The sequence below is a fragment of the Trichomonas vaginalis genome, chromosome IV (genome assembly GCF_026262505.1).
Source record: "Trichomonas vaginalis G3 chromosome IV, whole genome shotgun sequence".
Taxonomy (NCBI): Eukaryota; Parabasalia; order Trichomonadida; family Trichomonadidae; genus Trichomonas; species Trichomonas vaginalis.
In genome coordinates, this window is record NC_067206.1 from 23,258,366 (window position 1) to 23,275,944 (window position 17,579).

Sequence of the window (17,579 nt, forward strand, 5' to 3'; positions counted from 1 at the left end):
CTTGACATTTTGACAACAACATAGGAGGAAGGCAGTTATGAATTATTTTTGAAGAACTGTAGGTGCTACCATGTTACCATGTGCTACCAGGTCATTTAACTTCTTTTAAAAAATGAGACAACAGTCACTGTGTGACGAGACCTGAAGGTCTTGACATTTAGACAACAACATAGGAAATAAATGTTTACGTAAACATTTATTTCTGCAGTTCATTCATTACTTCATTACCTAATTAATTACAAACATAAAATATATTTAGTTCATTCAATGAACGCGGTAAGCCTGCAAAGTAGGCTCAAGCACATTCAATAAATGCGGTACCATGCGAATACAGTCACAAATGGTGGTATGTAATCTTTACCCGAGCCTGTTGGATTTGTTGTGAAAGTGTGTGAATGATTTCCTGTGGTTCCACAGAAAATACCTGCGCTTGAATCTACTGGGTCGCTTGAAATATCATATCTATCCATTCCCTGTCTATCCGAACCTGCTGCAAGATTTCTATAACCTCTTTTTGTTATTGAATGTGAATGATTACCTGTTGTGTTTGTAGTTCCTGTATGAGTGTGCGGTGGAAGGTTTGCTTCAGTAATTTTCTTCGAACCTCCTGTTTCCTTTGAAGAGTTTGCACAATACAAAAACCTGTCAACTATTTGTTCCCATGCACCAACACCAAACATTACTTGAGGACCTCTTGCATCCATAGATGTATAAATAGAACCTACTGGGTTCATTAAATCAAACATATGAGATATTATAGGATTGTCTCTTTTGAACTTAAAATATAGTGTAACTATTTCTGGTTTCTTCTGGTTTGTGTCAGAATATTTTTTTATAATATAATCTTATGTTTTCAGGGTAGGTAAAATCTTGACTATAATATTTATTTCTGTCATCTGTATAATAATATATTATTCTCGTTTTTTCTATTGCATTATATCTTTTATATCTATAATAATCTAAATATAATGTTAGCTTTTGTTCATCTACATGTGGTGTTCTGACATCATCTCCATAGTCATAATAATATGGTGCTGGAGCTGGGTCAGGCAATGTCATATCTGCCATTTCATAAACTCTTAAATATTTCTTTTGTTCGTCTCCATATAAGTTTAAGTAACAGTTTGTTGTCTAATGGAACTTTAACTTGTGTACCATTATTCTTTATATAGCCTACATACATTTCATTGTTATTTTTCGGAATGAGTTTATACCGTATACCATTTTTTAAGGAGTGTACAAACTCCCATCTAAAATATTTGTTTTCTTCATAGATAGAAAAGTCACCAACAATAGTTTCAATATTTTTCGTTGTTCCTATCAAACTTTGGTATATTTCGTTAACATATTCCTTATCTGCCTTCTTCTCTAACTCATCGTTAACATAAGTTTTATCCGCTTTAAGGTCTAAACATCCTGAAACCCATCCTGTATCGGCTTTAGTTTTTAAAATCTTTGATGTCCATTCATGATACCATTCAACCCTTTCTTGAATTTCATTATCTTTTTCGTTAACATATTCCTTATCTGCTTTCTTCTCTAACACAGCAGCAACATATTCCTTATCTGCCTTCTTCATTATGTCATTTAGGAAACCTTTTATGAATTCCTCATTTAAATTAAATCTTCCAATCTTCAAAACTTTAGGAAATGCATTTAATGCGTAATATCTCTGTTCTTCTGGTGGAATTGATGTTATATCATCCGTTATACCTTTAATTTTTGAATTCATAAATAAAATTTCTTTTATATTTGATATCACCGCACCACCCTTGCAAACGAATTCGAAATGGTCATTTTTCAATACTATCTCCAAATCTCCATATTTCAACCTTTGCGTTTGTTCTGCCGTCTTTGAATTATATGCATATGTGGCGTATGTAATGGTCTGAAGGACCTGGGTGTTTTGTGCCTTAAGTTGTTGTGGTTGCTGTTGTTTAATCATTTATTATGATTTAAAAATAAATATTTAATCTGTTATCTCATCAGCTATTTTTTCTATTTGAAATTGCCATAATATTTCATTCATAAATTCTAAATCACAATCAAATAGGTCAGTTATTCTAAATTTAATATTTGATAAATCTTTTGAATGAAGAATAAATGAATTCCCAGATAATTGAAACGGATATGATAAAGAAAATGTGTTTAAGTTGATGGATAAAATGTTTTGAATTGATGGGTAAGAGTTAGGGTCTAATGTTTGGTGTGAAAATCTCATTGGGGTATTAACTTTATCACATTTGATTAAAATGAAATTGGAACCAGTGTCAGAATACAAAACATCCCCAACATCTTTTTCAAAATTTAATATCCCCAACAATGAACGAAGATGAGGAGTACAAAATTTAATTTTCAGCGGGAATTTAATAAGGTTATTTATTTCATCAAGTTCAAAAAGTTTATCAGGTTTTGATTTAAAATTTTCTTCATACCATACGATAAATGATTCATTTAAATAACTTAAAATCATGTTAATATCCCATTTCGCTATCACATTATTTATATACATATCATACGTTTTTTCATGGTCATCTTTAATAAATGATATATAATCTGAAGGGTCTAAAAGAATGGGATTAAATTTACCACTCACAGAAACGAGAGTAACATTATAAATTCCACTAACTGTTAAATTTAATTCACAACTATTATTCGAAATAATATTGATAATTGACATTTTTATTACGATTAAAAATATGGTAAAGCGTTATTTTCCAGTGATAAATAAAACTAAAATAAGATTACCTCAAGAATTCATAAATTCAACGAATAAGAAATTCATTCATGTTATAAATTTTAGTGTTTTCAGAAAATATGAGTCAATGTCATATTCATCATCGGGTTATATTTCACTTCATTCAAATTTAGTTCAATCAAATCCATATAATGACCATTTCATAAGATTTTCAGATGGTATTAAAAATGTAATTGATAGATTAAAATATGAACAGATTGACAATATCGAATTTTTGGAATTTTGGTTTAAATATCCCGATGGAAAAAAGATTGAAGTTAAAGATAAAGCAGATACTATAACAAAAACAATTACAATGACTGATCCGGATAGTGGGGAACAAAAAGAAATAAAACAAACGATAGAAACTGGTGAAAGGTCAATTATTATTGATTATGATTCAAAGGATTATTATTCGATAATGTTAATGCTTGAATATTAAATGGCCTTAACAAAGAATTTTTCAAGTGATATTTTATATTCATCAACTATTTGATTATAAATATCATTATATGTTAAATGAAGTTCAGTTGTTGTTCCGTTCTTTGATATCTTAATTGTGCTAATATCCTTTATAGGATTTATTTTTGCAACTGTTCCGCAGCATGAAACCTCATCATCTATGAAAAATTGAATCTTCACGTCTGAATCTTGAACATCACAAAGAATGGCGATAATGTGAATTAATGACTCATAAGGTAAAATAATTAAACCGGATTGATCAATTAAATTTATTATTGAATCATAATTATCAGTTATGATATCGCGATATATAGGGTGTCCAAAGGTGTGTTTAGCACAAACCTGAATACTGCGAATAGAAATAAACAAGTTACATATATATAAAGTTTATTTAAATATAATCACCATTGGATTCAATCACGCGTTCGCAGCGATCGATCCAGGCTTGAAAGACACGCTTTAAATCATCATGAGAAAATTGCTCAAATTGCTCTCTTACAAAATTTTCAAGATCATCTGGACTCGCGAATTCGCGTCCTTCAGCTCTCTTTTTTAGCGTGCCGAATAAATAAAAGTCAGAGGGTGCAATATCAGGTGAATAAATTGGGTTTGGAACAACTTTGACATTGTTTTCCACCAAGTAATTCATTACCTTATGACTTTTGTGAACTCTTGAATTATCAAAATGAATTGCAAACTTTTGTTTTTTGTTGTTTGGATTTCTCAAACTCATCAGAATTGATAATTTGAGTAAGAACATTGTCAATTAGATACTGAGCATTCATCGTATTAGGTTTTTGAAGAATATCAATTGCGATGATGCCATTCACGCCCCAAAAAACCGACAACATCATCATTGGTGTGTCAATTTTTTTCTTCGGGAATGTTTGCGGATTTTCATCCTTCGGGATCCACATGATTTTGGCTTCTGTTGCATATTGAAACCAAGACTCGTCCCCTGTTACTAAAAAGCGAAACTTCTTGGATTGATACGCACCCAATATAGAGAGGAGCTCTTTCGAAGATTGGACTCTAGATTTTTTTTGAACTGAATTAAGGTTGTGCGGAACCCAACGTGTATACGCTAGTTTGTAGTTCAAATAATTGTGCAGATAATAACTGACTGTTGTACGTGGTATCTTTGTCATCTCCTCTATCCTTCTGAGTGATGCTCTTGGGTCTTCATCTAGCGCTTGAAGAATTGCTTTGATTTTTCTTTGATCCGGCGATTTTTTGTCAATTTTTATGATGGGCGCCTTTTTGTTCATGAAGTGATACATCCTAACATGATACGTTACAGTGGAATAGCTAGGAGCATCCATACCGAAGCATTTTACCAATGTCTCGTAGATTTTTTTACAGTCTTTGCATTTTTTTGCAAGAGCGAGGATGTTTTCTTTATGATTCATTAAAAAAATGAAAAAAATCCCGCCAAAATTTCCCGCGAAACCGCCTCTTGTCTAAAAATTCATTTTATATACCGGCATGGCGCCAAAATACAACATACTCATCATATACATATATTCATATTTTTTATTATATATTTATAATCAGCATATATCTCCTTTAATAGTCTCATATAGAGCGCTGTGCTAAACGCACCTTTGGACACCCTATATTTTCATTAATTCAGAATTAATGTCTATTTTATATGGCGCATTGCGACTGGAATCATAGATTCCCGGATTATCAAGTGGTGGGGGGTATGTTGGATATGTGGGGATTTCAACGGGTTCTTTACCTGGTTCAGATAAAATGATTGGGTCTCCATCTTCTTTATTTTGCTCCTCCTCTTTCTTTGGTAAGTCACGAGTTAATAAATTTGGTTGAGTTGCTGACCTTGTTAATTCAGGACTAACATTAACTTTAACATTTTGAATAATTCGTGATTTATCATCATTTACGTTATAACCAACCGTAATCTCTGCTTTTGCGTTTGTGTTCTTTTGACTAGTGAAACGTCTTCTCATTTATATCGAATAAAAAAAGAAAAATATATTTAAAGTTTTATTTAGTTGTTACGGTAATATCCAAGGTTCATCCTTGTTTGCTTATACTTTCTTTGTAACTGCACCAATTATGTTATTGATAATGCTTTGAGTTTCTTCCAGTCTTATTTTATCATTTACAATATCTTTAATCATTTCATTACATGCATTCTTAAAACCATCTGATTTTTCTAATTTACGTTTATCACTTTCTTTAAGTAAATCAAAGTTATAACCTTGTTGAGAATAAAGTGGTTTCTTTATCAATTCCTTGAACGCTTCTGAAAGTGAAGATGAAGAAATTCTTGCCACTTGAATTGGTTTAAATTCTGCTTTCATTGCTTCTTTCTGTTCATTGAACACTGGATCGAATAAAGCAACTTTAAAGAATTTCTTAGCTGGAATTTCAGATCTCAAATTTGCATATTGACATCAAACTGATTAACATATCGTGTAATCCATCGGTCCCTCTTTCAACAGCATTTAATTCTTCATTGAAATAAGAATATGGATTATAACGGTATGAATTAATTGGACCATGTTCACCATCTCCAATGTATTGTTTAACAGCTTTTCCATTTTCATCAAATTGCATAGGATAACGTTCATTATATGCTTTACGTTTAGGATAATCTGTCATTGTTAATTTATAACCATTTATGACTTTAATATTTCCTTGACCATCAGTAACGAAAAACTTCATTTATACCATCAGGCTTTCCATTTGGTCCTGTAATGTCTGCTTCATGTGCTTCCCAATTTGTCCATGACGTTGGCATATGCTTGAGCTTCTGGTAATGTTAAAACGTTTCTCATTTGTTTAACATCCTTTTGAAGACCGGCAACAATGTGGACTAATTCTTTCATTCCGTCTGGAACTTTCATAGTTCTATTATATTGCACCCTTTTTGTTTGTTCCTTGTTTTAATGGAACCTGTAGAAGATTTGCTATTTCTGTCATGTTTAATTATAAATAAAAAATAAAAATTAATTATAAAAAGTTATTCGAATTTAATGGAACCTTTATTGAAATCAACTATTATTTTTCCATGTTCACCTAATTGTTGATATTGTGTGTAAAGTTCATTAATGCTCATTGGTAAATTCACTTGATAAAGCATAACGTTCAACTGTTGACGACTAAACCCACTGAAAATGAAAAGGGTGGACAGGTTTGATTTAATGTTTGTGCTTAATGCTTTGAAGTATTGAACAGCCATAAAGAATGAACACTGAATGTGTCGACATTGAGTTAATAACTGATTAAAATATGATTTCTCATTAGTTATTAGTTTTGATTTCACGGCATCATCTAGAAAAATTAGTGAATGCAAAAATTCTCTATCAAAATTTGAAATAGAAAGTGTTTCAAATAATTCGTTCCTTTGTTTATCAATAATTTTATCCTCTAATCCTTGCTTCTTGATTGTATTATATAATTCTTTATACATTAAAAAGTTTTTTAAATAATCTTCTGCTTCTTCTTGTGATAAATAAATAATTGGAATTTTGATTAAATGCTTTAAAGATTCAAATGTATCATCTGAAGGTGAACCTGAACGGTTGATATAAATTAACACATGAGAATATGGTGAAGTGTTAGCAATAATGATAATTTGTTTTAATATCGTTAATGTTTTACCTTTATTTTGTTTACCAATTGCTGCAGTGATTGAATTTAAGTAACATTCAGAATATGGAATTTTCATTAATTTTTCCTTAGATAGAGCATTTTTATTATCACTCAATGCTTCATTAATCATATCATCTATGTAGGTATTATATACATCTGTTAATTCTTCAGAATTGAAATCCATTTAATCAAAAATAAATTTATAATTTTAAACATTTCTATTCATCAATATTTCATCATATGAACTTCTATACTGTGGTGGTGTACCTGTTGGATGATATTTCAAACCTTCATCCGGTGTCCATGTCCAATATGTAGTCCTAGTAAACCAAACCTGAGGAGGATTTGTCACTTTTGAACAGTAAGTATCATTTTCACCCTGAATGATTGGATAAGCTTTCACTTGTACTGTAACTTGTGAGTTGAAAGTTTCTAATCCATCAAAGAATATACCCGCCATCACGTTGAACTGGAATAGTGCATAAGAATGAAGTTTGGTCTTTCCATGTTCTAGCTAATGGCGTACCATTATCATCATTCAGTGGTCTAGTTAATGAGTCCTCGTATTCTTCCGTGCATTCATTCACTCCATCTAAATCAGAAGCTTGAAGCATACGTGTAAAGAATATGTCACCCACTGTGGTCATCGCTTGATCGGGGAAGTTTCTGGAATCTATAGTGACCTGAAGACCTCGAAGCATTGGATTTTCTAAAACTGTTCTTTGCATTGCATTCTTCGGAAATGCTAACACAACATCTGTAACATTATGAAGAGCGTATGAGAAATCTGAACTGATACCTTCAGGAGTGATGCAACCTCCATTTAGTGAACGAACGTCAATATGTTGAGCTGGAATCATGAATGGATCTTCCTTACTGAATAAACGTGGTATTGCTTTAACTGATTCTTCAATTAAACCGTATCCTGGTGTAATGCATTTATCCTCTAAAACTTCCATCTTTGTGCATGAAATAATAACGTTATCAACTTTTGCGTCAGCAGATGTAGCGGCTAAGCTTGTAATTAATTTGGTAGGAAGTCCGATTTGTTGGAATTTGCGATCATATTTATAAACATGATTCATAATCTTTTCATAATTTTCATCAGTTATCTTTTCATAAACGTAATTTTGTAAATCAGCAACTCTTAACGGGTCAACCTGACAAAATACTAAAGTATCCCTGAAAACATAATATTTAAGAATGATTTCACCAAATGATTTAGGATAATCATCGAACGCCTGAAATGCTAACAAATCATTTACCGGAATAATCATATCAAAAGTGACATCAACTTCTTCATTTGCTTTCTTGAAAACTTCTGAAGGGTCAATATATTTACCACATACTGAGTTATCATATTTTTGAACATTGTTATATAATGAATGAACAAACTTTTTAACTTTCCTTTCTGATTTTGGTTTATATGTTGCAAATGCGAAAGATTCACGGGCGCAATCCATTTGAAGATAACCGGCATCACCTCTTTCAGTTTCTACTTCTAATTGTTTAAAGCTTTGATTTGATGATTTGTAACCAACGAATAAACGCATGCATTTAAAAGCGGTATCACATGTGAAAGCTTTATTTGAAACTAGAGTTGCTTTAACTTTGCGTTTAATATATGTGTCACCTAATTGGTTCACATCATGAGCTGGATTTGTAATTCTTAAATGAGTTTGTTTATCATCAAAATATGGAGCATCAGAGTCATAGCATGAACTTTCAAGTTCTCTATAATATCTTCTACCGTCATTCTTTGCGAATATTTCATTTATCTTTTCGAATGAATGAAACACATTTCCATTAATCGGTTTAGTGTTTGGCACTAAATAGTTAGTCGTCATTTATGATGAAATAAAAAAATCAAAATTAAAAGATGGAAATGAATTTTTAATTTTAATGAAATAATCAACTATGGCTGCAGGATTCTTTAAAAAATTATGGGATAAAGTAAAAAGAGGAGCGCATAAAGTTTGGGAAACAATGAAGAAGGGAGCAAATTGGATATTTAAGAATAAAGAAGCAATTAGTGACGTTGCAGAACAAATAGCACCTAATGTTCCGGTAAGGGAAGTATTAAATAAAGGAGATAAAGTTTATCGTCGACTACAACCGATATTGAGATAAAAATAATATTTATTTTTCCACTATTTACCTCCTATTTTATTAAGTATTCCTTCAGCAATTCCACCAATTGCGTTACCTGCTTGTGCTCCCATCGCTGGATTACCTGCTTTAGTACCTAATACTCCACCTATGATAGTTCCTGCCGTTTTCGCTACTGGTGCCAAAAAGTTTGCAACGGGTTTTATTATTTTCTGATGAACCCAACTTGCAGCTTTCTTAATTCCTTCCCATAATTTTTTAAAGAATCCTGCCGCCATTTCTGATTTAATATTAATTAAAAAATATATTTCATCACTTATATTCTAATTTTTATTTAATGATAAATGAAACCGATTTTAAAAATAAATGAAACAGAGGAGGAAGAAATAAATGAAAGTGAAAATGTTCAACAAAAAATAAACGTTGTTAAACCAATTACTGAAACAAAAATTTTTTCATCTGTTGAAGAATTTAATGACTATTATGCTAATAATAAAAAATTATTTGAAGAATTGACAACGTGTAAATTGAATAAAATGTTTAAAGTTGATGGATTCAAAATTTCAAAAATAAAGGGGGTGGTTAGTTTGAAATCTATTCCTCAATCAAGAATCACCTCATTAATGAAAATTGATGATTTAACAAAAAGAATAGAAATTATTGAAGAAAGAATAAATCAAATTATTGATTTCATAAATCATGACTCGTTGAGCCCGGGTCCTTAAAGCCCAAGGCATGAAGTGCCCAGGACTTAAAGTCCATCACTGAGTTCAAGGTTATATTCATCAAATATTTCATTATTAAATGCAACTTCTGCTAGTTTATTTATTTTTTCAATACGATCATTTGAAAGTCTATCGTTTAATTTTTTCTGAAGTTTTTCATTTTCTAGTTCTGAAACTTTATTTGGATGATATTTAAACTCGTTAAATTCTTTTTCCTCAGTTTTGATCATTAATTTACAAAGAACTTTTGTGGTTGGAATTCGTTTAAACCATTTATCATTAATATTTGTTATAAATTCAATATTCGGAATTAATTCCCAAATTTTTGCATTTTCAATTAATTTATTATCAAATGCAAAAGCAATGGGTTTAATATTATGTTTACCTTTATAATATAAACTTTCTACATAATCATCGAAATAAACATCTACTTGTTTAACATTTTCAAGAATTGGTGAAAGAGCATCCATTAATTGATTGACGGTTACGAATCTTGATCCACTCATTTTCTTACGAATTAAAAAAATAAATTATTCAAAAAATGTAAGACATGAATTTCCTCCTTTTTTTCCCTGTTGTCAAAATGTCAAGACCTTCAGGTCTCGTCACACAGTGACTGTTGTCACTATTTTCAAAAAGATGTTAATTAACCGAGGGACCGAGGGACCGAGGGACCCCTCATTTATTCAAAAAATGTAAGACATGAATTTTTAAAGTTTATTTTTTAAAAAAATTATTTTTTTATTTCATCATGTATGGGCTGAGTGTAAATGTCTTACAATTTTGAAAATTTTTTAAATCTTGATTTATTCAAAAACGTAAGAATAAAAACCGTAAGAATCATACATTTTTTACTTCATATGTTAAAAAAAAATGATACAAAATCGTTCAATATTGTATGAATTCTTACGTTTACAAAAAAAGTCACAAAACCCGCTATATATACTACTTATGTTTTATATTTGATTTTTAGATTTTTAATGTGGAATTTATTAGCTTTTCAAAAATTATACAGATTTATCGAATTAAAATTGTAATATGTCTCTCAAAAAAATACAAAAAATTTAGAATCAAAAAAAATACGCTGGTTGGAAATTGGGTGGCCCAGTGGTTGCCACTCCGCAATACATAATATTACGTATTTCAAAATCTAATTTAGAAGAATTTGAAAATAGAATTATTGAAATATTACAGAGTGCCTCATTGAGCTCGTAATCAATATTTGGAATGAGTTTCACTATCTTCATTTTTCTAATTTCGAAAATTTAACTATTCAAAAAATATCAATTTTCAAATTTGCTTTTGATATGGTTACCTCTGGCTCTGATCTTGAATTTAATTTCGCAATCGTTTTCATATACCATCATTATCAACTAATTCCAGACAATTTCAAACGTTATTTAATTGATTACATAGATTGGGATGAAATATCCTGTTATATTAATATTCACGAACGAATTAGTTATGATCTTAAATTACTCTCAAGATGATATTTTATCTTTCATGATAGATTGCAATATAATTGGCTTGATTATCAATGTAAAAATCAAAGCATAAACTTATTTTTGATAAGTTAGAAATTTTTGACTCAGAAAAACACTCTAATTCATTATCAAAATTATTGTGGAAACAATGTATTTATTTTGTGAAGATCCCAAAAATCATAAAGTATTAAGGATTTTTGGAACGATTTTAAGAACATCCATAGCATCAAAGCCAGCAAGTAAAATTATCGATTGATGAATATACCATTTATGACCTAATCGATAATTTTCATGATCTTCAAGATCGTGAATCTTTCTATATCTTGATACTTCTTAGCATAAATTCAATTAATGATTTAGACCAGAATTTAGTAACACAATTGTTGGAAAAACTAAGAATTTATACTGATCCGACTTCAGAATTTACAATTTTCATAAACAATCTCTTCAATTCAAACATTGATTTAGACTTAGACGCACACTAGATATTGCAAGAATTTTACATATAAGTTTTCGATGAAGATATTATTTTAAAATCAGACATTTTATTAATTTATATCTATTTTAAAATAAAAAGTAACATACAACTCCTTGCCTTTTAATGATATTGTAAATAACACGATAAAATGCCCAGAGAAATTGATTGTTCGTAAATAAAATGCAATTATCTGTTAAAAATAGTGGAATACAATCTTTTTCAAGATAAAAAAGAAAAAGCTTACAGAGACAAATAAAAGTGTACATTTTATAAAGGATTCAATTTCTATTCGATTTGGCGTTTGATATATGAATTCAACATTGGATTTGTATGGTGTGGTAATGTCAAGCATTGCTGAGTCAGCCATGAATTTCATGTTGTCATTTTTCTTTTTAAGTATTGATCCTAGTCCTCATTTCCAATGTTATCAAAACAATGCCCTTGGTTTGAATTAAATTGTGTAACCTTTTCTAATTATCTAACTCTAAATTCATCATTCAATTCACATTGAATCTCGCATTTTTGATTTTCATCAATCATTTTCACAATTTTTGCAACTGATTGATCAGCAATAGGTTTAATGAATTGATATTCTTCATCTTCTTTGATTTGTGGAAGTAAAATACATATCTCTCGGATCTGGAACCCTTCTCCCAGTGAGGGGATCTCAGTTCAATGACCAAGATTTGATTCCTTATTTGATATCCAAGTGAAAATGAAAGGGTAAGAGGTATATATATGGTCACTATATACATCTTACACTTTCATTCTCATTAATAATGGAAGGAACATTATCCAAACGATAAGTTATTCGGACAAAGTTTCTCAGCAATTTAGCCGGGAATACATACCTATTAACAAACATTCCAAGCTAAAATAAGTAAATTGTAATAATAAATAATTCTAAAAGTGTTCCGTACCGAAAAGGGTCACTAGAAAAAGTGACAAAAAGTGACACTTACTCTTATTTTCGTGCCAAAATTCGAAAGGGTTTTTAACATAATATTTATAATATATAAGGAATTTTATTAAATATATGAAATTAAAATATAAAAAATATAAAAGTTAATTTATGTTTGTTTGTTACCTAATCATTTTTCGTAGGAATTGAAGGGTGAGAGGTATATAGTTTGCCTATATACATCTCACCCTTCAATTCAAACTCTAAATAGGAGAAATTTTGTTCGCATGTTATCTAATGCAAACAAAGTTTGTCCTATTTAGAAAAGGAAAAGGAGCCTACTAGACACTGATACATTATCAGCGCTTTGCAGGCTCCAATTCCTTCAAGAAAGTTCGAAAACTTGGTCGCAATTGCATCTGATTGCGACCAAGTTTGCGAAATTTATGGTAGGAATAGAAGGGTGAGAGGTATATAGTATGCCTATATGCCTCTCATCCTTCAATTCCAATTTTTTTAGTTTTCAAAATTATTATTAAAAAATGTTTTTAATCAAATTAGTATTTATAATATTTAATGTTGTTTAATATTGTTTAACAATATTAATATTTTTAAATTTTAATTTTGGCGCCAAATGTCACTTTTCTAGCGACCCTTTTCGGTATTAGATAAAATAATTCTAAAAGAATCACAAATTGCTAAATCGCTTCAGTTTCATAGAAAATTTGTAAAAACTTGTTTTAAGGCCAGTTGACTTGCATCATTTCGTCTAATAACAAGATTTGACATCAATTGTCACTTTTATCTGATTAAATTTTAACCTATTAAAATATTGTATGTTATTACAACATAAATGATAATATATTTAATCAAGCTCGCACATATATTGAATGTAACTCAAAGAATAATCTCAAAATATTATAATTTCATAAGAATATCACAAATTTATATTTGTTCTTAAATGGAAAATTAAGATATATATAATTAATGTTGAGGTTTACAAATCAGAAAAAGAAAAAGCTTACAGAGACAAATAAAGTACTTAGAAAATACAGTTATTAGGCTGAGTATTAAAACTCAAACCTCTTATAATTTCATTTTTACAAAATATAAAAAGCATTTTTATCTATTACCAAACATATATTTTCATCATAAAGACCTAAATGTAGCATTTTTATTTTTAATTTTATTAAATTTAATTTAAAATTATAAACGTACTTTTCATATTTTAAATACATTTACTTTAACGTACCAACCTATAACGGCTTGGTTGATCCTGTACAACTGACAAAAAATTTTTCTTCATTTCCAGAATTGAGAAATCTCATATGAACAAGCAAGACTTAACATTTCAATAAGAGCTACACCAGATTCTCAACCAATAATTTATGAAATGAGAAAAATACGAGGGACCGGAAAACGTCCCTACTTTTTCTGAGGGGCGTTTTCCCTTTTATGTATAACTTCATCAAAATTTGATTTATGAATCTATATACCATGGAATATAATTTAGAACATATTAATAAAGCTATAAGTATGATATCAATCGAATTTAGAATTTTTTCATTATATAAATAACTTATTTTCATTAAATTTCGGTATTTATTTTAAAACATTGATAAGGCTAATTGACAATAGTATGCCATATATGCTTGTATCAAAATTTATTCTCTAACTCATACTTTTCTTTTTACATCTTTCAATTATATATGAAAATACACGTTTATTGGGTATTTAAATATATGATCTGTCATAACCATTAATATTAATTAGAATTCAATTGTTAAAATAGTCAATTACTGAACAAAACATGTGAGTTAATTTGATTGCATTTGAATTCCAAGAATATTTCTTATTTGCATAGTTAGTGATTAAGTAATGACCATATCTAATAGTATATTATTAATTTTGATCAAAAATAAAAACAATTTACATATGAAATAAAGATAATAAATTTGAATACAAATTGAGAGAAAATGTAAAATTAATACCTATCAATTAAAATTTATTGGATTCCTTTTTTTATGAATTTGGAACAAACAAAAGAATTTAAACTGATCAGTATTTCAATCTGAAGTATTTTGTGAGCAAAGTTCAGAAAAAAATTCTGACTAAATTTTATGTGAATAAGAAATTTATATGCTTTCTTAGATTGCAAATAAATTATAATGCTCTTGGAAATTTTGAAAAAAAATAACTTATAGAAAATTCAAATGCTAATTGAAATAAATATAAACATGAAGTGATGCTATATTAACAAGATTAAAATTTAATAAAGAGATTATGTAGTAAAAAATCTATTGAATTTTTTATGCTCATATGAAAGAAAGAATATAGGACTTATTATAATATTAATTTTTTAAGTTAGATTTAAAAAAAATCAACTTTTTCTGATAGAACAAATTGAATTTAAATTTATCGTTAATCTGTCACTTTTTAAATGACACAGCCAACAAAAAAGATTCAACAAATATTGTTGAGGCGTGATTTATCTGACATCCCAGATTATTTAATAAAATGGGATGATGGAACAACTGAATGGATTTCAAAATCTTCATTATTTTTTTATAAAAAAGAAACAGATAATTTTGATAAAACTCAATATAAACGCGCATCAGAAGAAAAAGAATTCGAAGCAAAGCCAACTAATTTTGAAATCACCGATATTTGGGAAGAAAACGATAAATTAATGTGCGGCGGAAAAATTAATGACAAATATTACTCGGCAAGTTACGAAGATTGCAAGAGGATTTGTCCAAAAAACCTTATTAAATACTATAAAAAATTTTTATTTGCCCAACTTAAAAAAAATAAAAAACAATAAATAAATAAAAATTAAGGTTTTTAATATTTAACACTTATTATCTTTTTTTTCCCTCCTCTCAATATTTTGAATGAGTTTAGCGGTTATATGTCAAATTTTTGGATATTTTTTACTATCGAAAGAATATGGGAGATTATGAATATAAAGCTGAAAATTCAGATTTTAGCCAAAATGAAATCATTCCTGTTGAAGATCCAAGAATTCATGAAATAATCGAAAAAATGCAAATAAATAATTCCAAATGTTATAGACCGAAAATAGATTTTTTCGGTTTTCTCTTCAAATAATTGAAAGAATGATACTATTATAGGTTTATTATATTATATAGCATATAATCATGCTATAGCCGAAAATTATAAGTTTTGAGAAGATTGAATATAACACAAATAAATTTGAATGTAAGTTAAATTGCTTGTTGTTTTTAATAGGCCTTTAATGAGAAATCCAATATTGCAAAATTCAAATTGAATGATTGAAAGAACAGAAAAAGTCATTCTTTTTAATTTCGAATATGTTTCATTGTATTTATAATTATACGGCAAATAAGATATTTAAACTTGATTTTTGAAGGAAAATTCACAAAATTGAATAAATTCAAATAATTTTTATTCAAAAATAAACTAGTTATTTGAGTTTAACACTAATTATCTATTCAAACTACAAAGTTTGTAATTTAAAATATTTTGTGAGGTCAGATTGAATTAATTCAAGGTTCTTTTCAATTAATATTAATGACCATATTACGCATTTTCGAACATTCTAAACCAAATATATAAAAATGGGAGACGAATGTTAAATTTGCTAGACATGGGGGAGTTGTCTGCAAAGTTTTAGCTCTTATCTCTAACAAAAAATTAATTTTTAAAAAAATGACCGAATACGTTTCACAGCGAGAAAAAAATAAAAGGCAAGATAGAATTTTCTAGACATAAAGAAGTTGTCTACCAAGTGTCAGCTGTTACTTCTTCTCAATACTGATATAAAATAAAAATCTTTATTATTTATTTAACCTTTATTATTTCATTAAACTTCATTTATTTTATATTATAGTTTTATTCTTTTAGCTACTTGTAAAATAATCTAATTTTATATCATCATTTTACCGGATTATTCTTCAGTACATCGATTGTGTATCTAAAATAATATCATTATCCTTATTCTGTTTTTTCCAAAATTCTTTTAAATATCTTTTTTGGTTAGATTACTTTATACTTTTTACTTTTATTTTTTAATTTCAAAAAAAATTTGGTGATTGTTCTATTCTGTTACAATGTGCATTATCATATTCTAATGAATTATTCATTACATACATTTAAAAAAACTTGTTAAAAATGAAATTAAAAAATTATGTTTATTATTACGCTGTGAATGTGTCAACAGCGGTCATGCCTGTATCTGTATCCCATATTTGCCACAGCCTTTCTGTATCTGCATTTGTGTATTTCGGTTTCAGCTGATACATTTGATTTGGCGTGTAATTTGTTCCAGTTAATGGATTAATTGGGAGATCTTCATGCGGTGTGTTATTATTGTACTCCCAAATAAAGGCAGGAATAGCCTGAATGCTTTGGCAGCGCTCCAATGTCGGCCAGAATCTCTCAATCTTCCCATTTTGGTAGGGAGAATGAGAGTCTGTATGCCGCCATTGGACGCCCCAAAGATCAAGTAGATCTTGAAAGGCTCCCCTATTTTCTGAACCGTTGTCGGTCCAGAAACAATAAGGGGCGCCAAATTCAATGAAGGCGGAAGCCGCAACGTTCGCTGTCGTCGCTGCCAGCATATCTGGTATTTGTATACACGCTAGGACTTTGCGGCTAAAATCGTCGATTATGCCATAAATATACTGGCCACGAACACCCCTAAAATAATGAACATCTGCGTGCCAGATAAGATTGGGTGAAAGCGCCCAATATCTTACTGCTGTTTCTGGCCCGGCATGCTCTAATCGCGTCTTGGTGAAATGATTTTCTTTGAAGTATCTGCGTACTTCTCTATAAGATACATCAATTTGTTGTAATTTCAAACGTTTCCATTGTTTTGTTTGACCACAGGGAAAGGCCCAGTGGTCATGTATCACAGCAAGAGCTTTGATTTGGTCGTAGGGATTGACCCTACGACCTGTAATGCATGAAAATTCGGTTCACTTCATTTTTGACACTTTACATATCGGATGTATTATCTAAGAATTATATTATAAAATAATAATTTTGTGTTTTATAAGTTTATTTGTATAAATTG

The 17,579-nt window shown here is 29.3% G+C and overlaps 3 protein-coding genes and 2 pseudogenes across 5 annotated transcripts, besides 14 other annotated features; 1 reads left to right on the forward strand and 4 right to left on the reverse strand.

The window, feature by feature from the left end:
- Nucleotides 1–6,245: part of a mobile genetic element that runs on past the window's edge.
- On the reverse strand, nucleotides 306–1,945 carry TVAGG3_0152980 (annotated as a pseudogene). The gene has a single exon. A coding segment is annotated over exon 1 (1,640 nt).
- Nucleotides 3,511–3,538: a terminal%2Cinverted (terminal inverted repeat of Mariner transposon ID:TVAGG3_0152990).
- Nucleotides 3,511–4,815: a mobile genetic element.
- TVAGG3_0153000 lies at nucleotides 3,591–4,719 on the reverse strand (annotated as a pseudogene). The gene has a single exon. A coding segment is annotated over exon 1 (1,129 nt).
- Nucleotides 4,788–4,815: a terminal%2Cinverted (terminal inverted repeat of Mariner transposon ID:TVAGG3_0152990).
- Nucleotides 6,246–7,602: a mobile genetic element.
- Nucleotides 7,603–8,970: 1,368 nt separating this feature from the next.
- Nucleotides 8,971–9,207, reverse strand: TVAGG3_0153020 (N-acetylmuramoyl-l-alanine amidase family; the record flags this gene model as incomplete). Its single annotated transcript, XM_001310123.2, has 1 exon — nucleotides 8,971–9,207. One exon carries the CDS (start codon nucleotides 9,205–9,207, stop codon nucleotides 8,971–8,973), a length of 237 nt encoding a protein of 78 aa, XP_001310124.2.
- Nucleotides 9,208–12,314: 3,107 nt separating this feature from the next.
- Nucleotides 12,315–12,443: a mobile genetic element.
- A 15-nt stretch (nucleotides 12,444–12,458) lies between these two features.
- Nucleotides 12,459–12,526: a mobile genetic element.
- A 193-nt stretch (nucleotides 12,527–12,719) lies between these two features.
- Nucleotides 12,720–13,026: a mobile genetic element.
- A 1,931-nt stretch (nucleotides 13,027–14,957) lies between these two features.
- On the forward strand, nucleotides 14,958–15,341 carry TVAGG3_0153060 (uncharacterized protein; the record flags this gene model as incomplete). Its single annotated transcript, XM_001314483.1, has 1 exon — nucleotides 14,958–15,341. The coding sequence occupies one exon, from the start codon at nucleotides 14,958–14,960 to the stop codon at nucleotides 15,339–15,341; it is 384 nt and encodes a 127-aa protein (XP_001314510.1).
- A 244-nt stretch (nucleotides 15,342–15,585) lies between these two features.
- Nucleotides 15,586–16,302: a mobile genetic element.
- Nucleotides 15,586–16,302: a terminal%2Cinverted (terminal inverted repeat of Banshee-A1 transposon ID:TVAGG3_0153070).
- A 106-nt stretch (nucleotides 16,303–16,408) lies between these two features.
- Nucleotides 16,409–16,437: a mobile genetic element.
- Nucleotides 16,409–16,437: a terminal%2Cinverted (terminal inverted repeat of ISTv1 transposon ID:TVAGG3_0153080).
- A 261-nt stretch (nucleotides 16,438–16,698) lies between these two features.
- TVAGG3_0153090 (gag-polypeptide of LTR copia-type retrotransposon (UBN2 2) family) lies at nucleotides 16,699–17,121 on the reverse strand (the record flags this gene model as incomplete). Its single annotated transcript, XM_051224733.1, has 1 exon — nucleotides 16,699–17,121. The coding sequence occupies one exon, from the start codon at nucleotides 17,119–17,121 to the stop codon at nucleotides 16,699–16,701; it is 423 nt and encodes a 140-aa protein (XP_051109719.1).
- A 406-nt stretch (nucleotides 17,122–17,527) lies between these two features.
- Nucleotides 17,528–17,572: a mobile genetic element.
- Nucleotides 17,528–17,572: a terminal%2Cinverted (terminal inverted repeat of LTR141 transposon ID:TVAGG3_0153100).
- Nucleotides 17,573–17,579: the final 7 nt, after the last annotated feature.